Raw genomic sequence first — 732 nt, forward strand, 5'->3', positions numbered from 1 at the left:
GTCATTGCGGAGTGGACGATGGCTGCTGTCCTCTGCCTGGGGCAGATGACCCTCATGCCCGCTGCCTGGGCCACTTTGCACCCCATGCTCTGAGGGCCAGGCCACCTGCTCCGATGAGACCCAGTCGGCCCAGCTGCCCCCAACTTGCTCTTCGTGGCCACTCAGACAGAAATGGCGCCACCGGTGTCTTTGGAAGCCATGCCCACACAGGCGTGGTTCAGATGGTGTCTTGGGCCCCCGTTGAGGCCTCCCTCTCCCTCCCACCCCCAGGCAGTGGCTGCAGCCCTGAAGACCCGGCACCACCACACCGAGGTCACTTCTACCTTCATTGCTGTGGTACAGGCCATTGTCCGCACAGCTGGTGGCTGGGCGGCTGCCTCAGACTCCAGGAAAGGCGGGGAGCCTGCGGGCTACTGAGTACTCAGGCAGGCAAGGTGGACCAGCAGCCCAGGGATGAGATGTCCGCTGGGGGTGGGGGGCTGGGAGTGGGACTTTGGGGGACATGCTTCCCCTGTGAGCGGCAAAGCAGTGCAATAAATGGGGGCTGCAGTGCCAGGCTCTGGGCGGTCTTGCCGGCCAGCTCCCAATTCCCTGGGCCTCAGCATCCTGTGTGAAGTGGGACCACCTGGCAGGGAAGGATGGAGAGAAGGGATTCAGAGGTCTGGACAGCTCAGGCACTGGAGCCAGCCTCAGCATTTTCACTGGAACGGGGCGGGAGTTGGCGGTGCAGGG

General features: G+C 63.9%; 1 protein-coding gene across 6 annotated transcripts in view; it reads left to right on the plus strand.

Moving 5' to 3' along the window:
* Positions 1-596, plus strand: part of GGT1 (gamma-glutamyltransferase 1) — a 32,753-nt gene extending 32,157 nt beyond the window's left edge. For all 6 annotated transcript variants that reach the window (XM_073790350.1, XM_073790349.1, XM_033837314.2 and 3 more), the window contains one exon: positions 271-596. In XM_073790350.1, coding sequence (XP_073646451.1) covers positions 271-417 — 147 coding nt within the window. In that variant the 3' untranslated portion in view covers positions 418-596. The remainder of the gene's footprint in view (positions 1-270) is intronic.
* The last annotated feature ends 136 nt before the right edge of the window (positions 597-732 follow it).

This window comes from Tursiops truncatus, chromosome 13 (assembly GCF_011762595.2).
Source record: "Tursiops truncatus isolate mTurTru1 chromosome 13, mTurTru1.mat.Y, whole genome shotgun sequence".
Lineage (NCBI taxonomy): Eukaryota > Metazoa > Chordata > Mammalia > Artiodactyla > Delphinidae > Tursiops > Tursiops truncatus.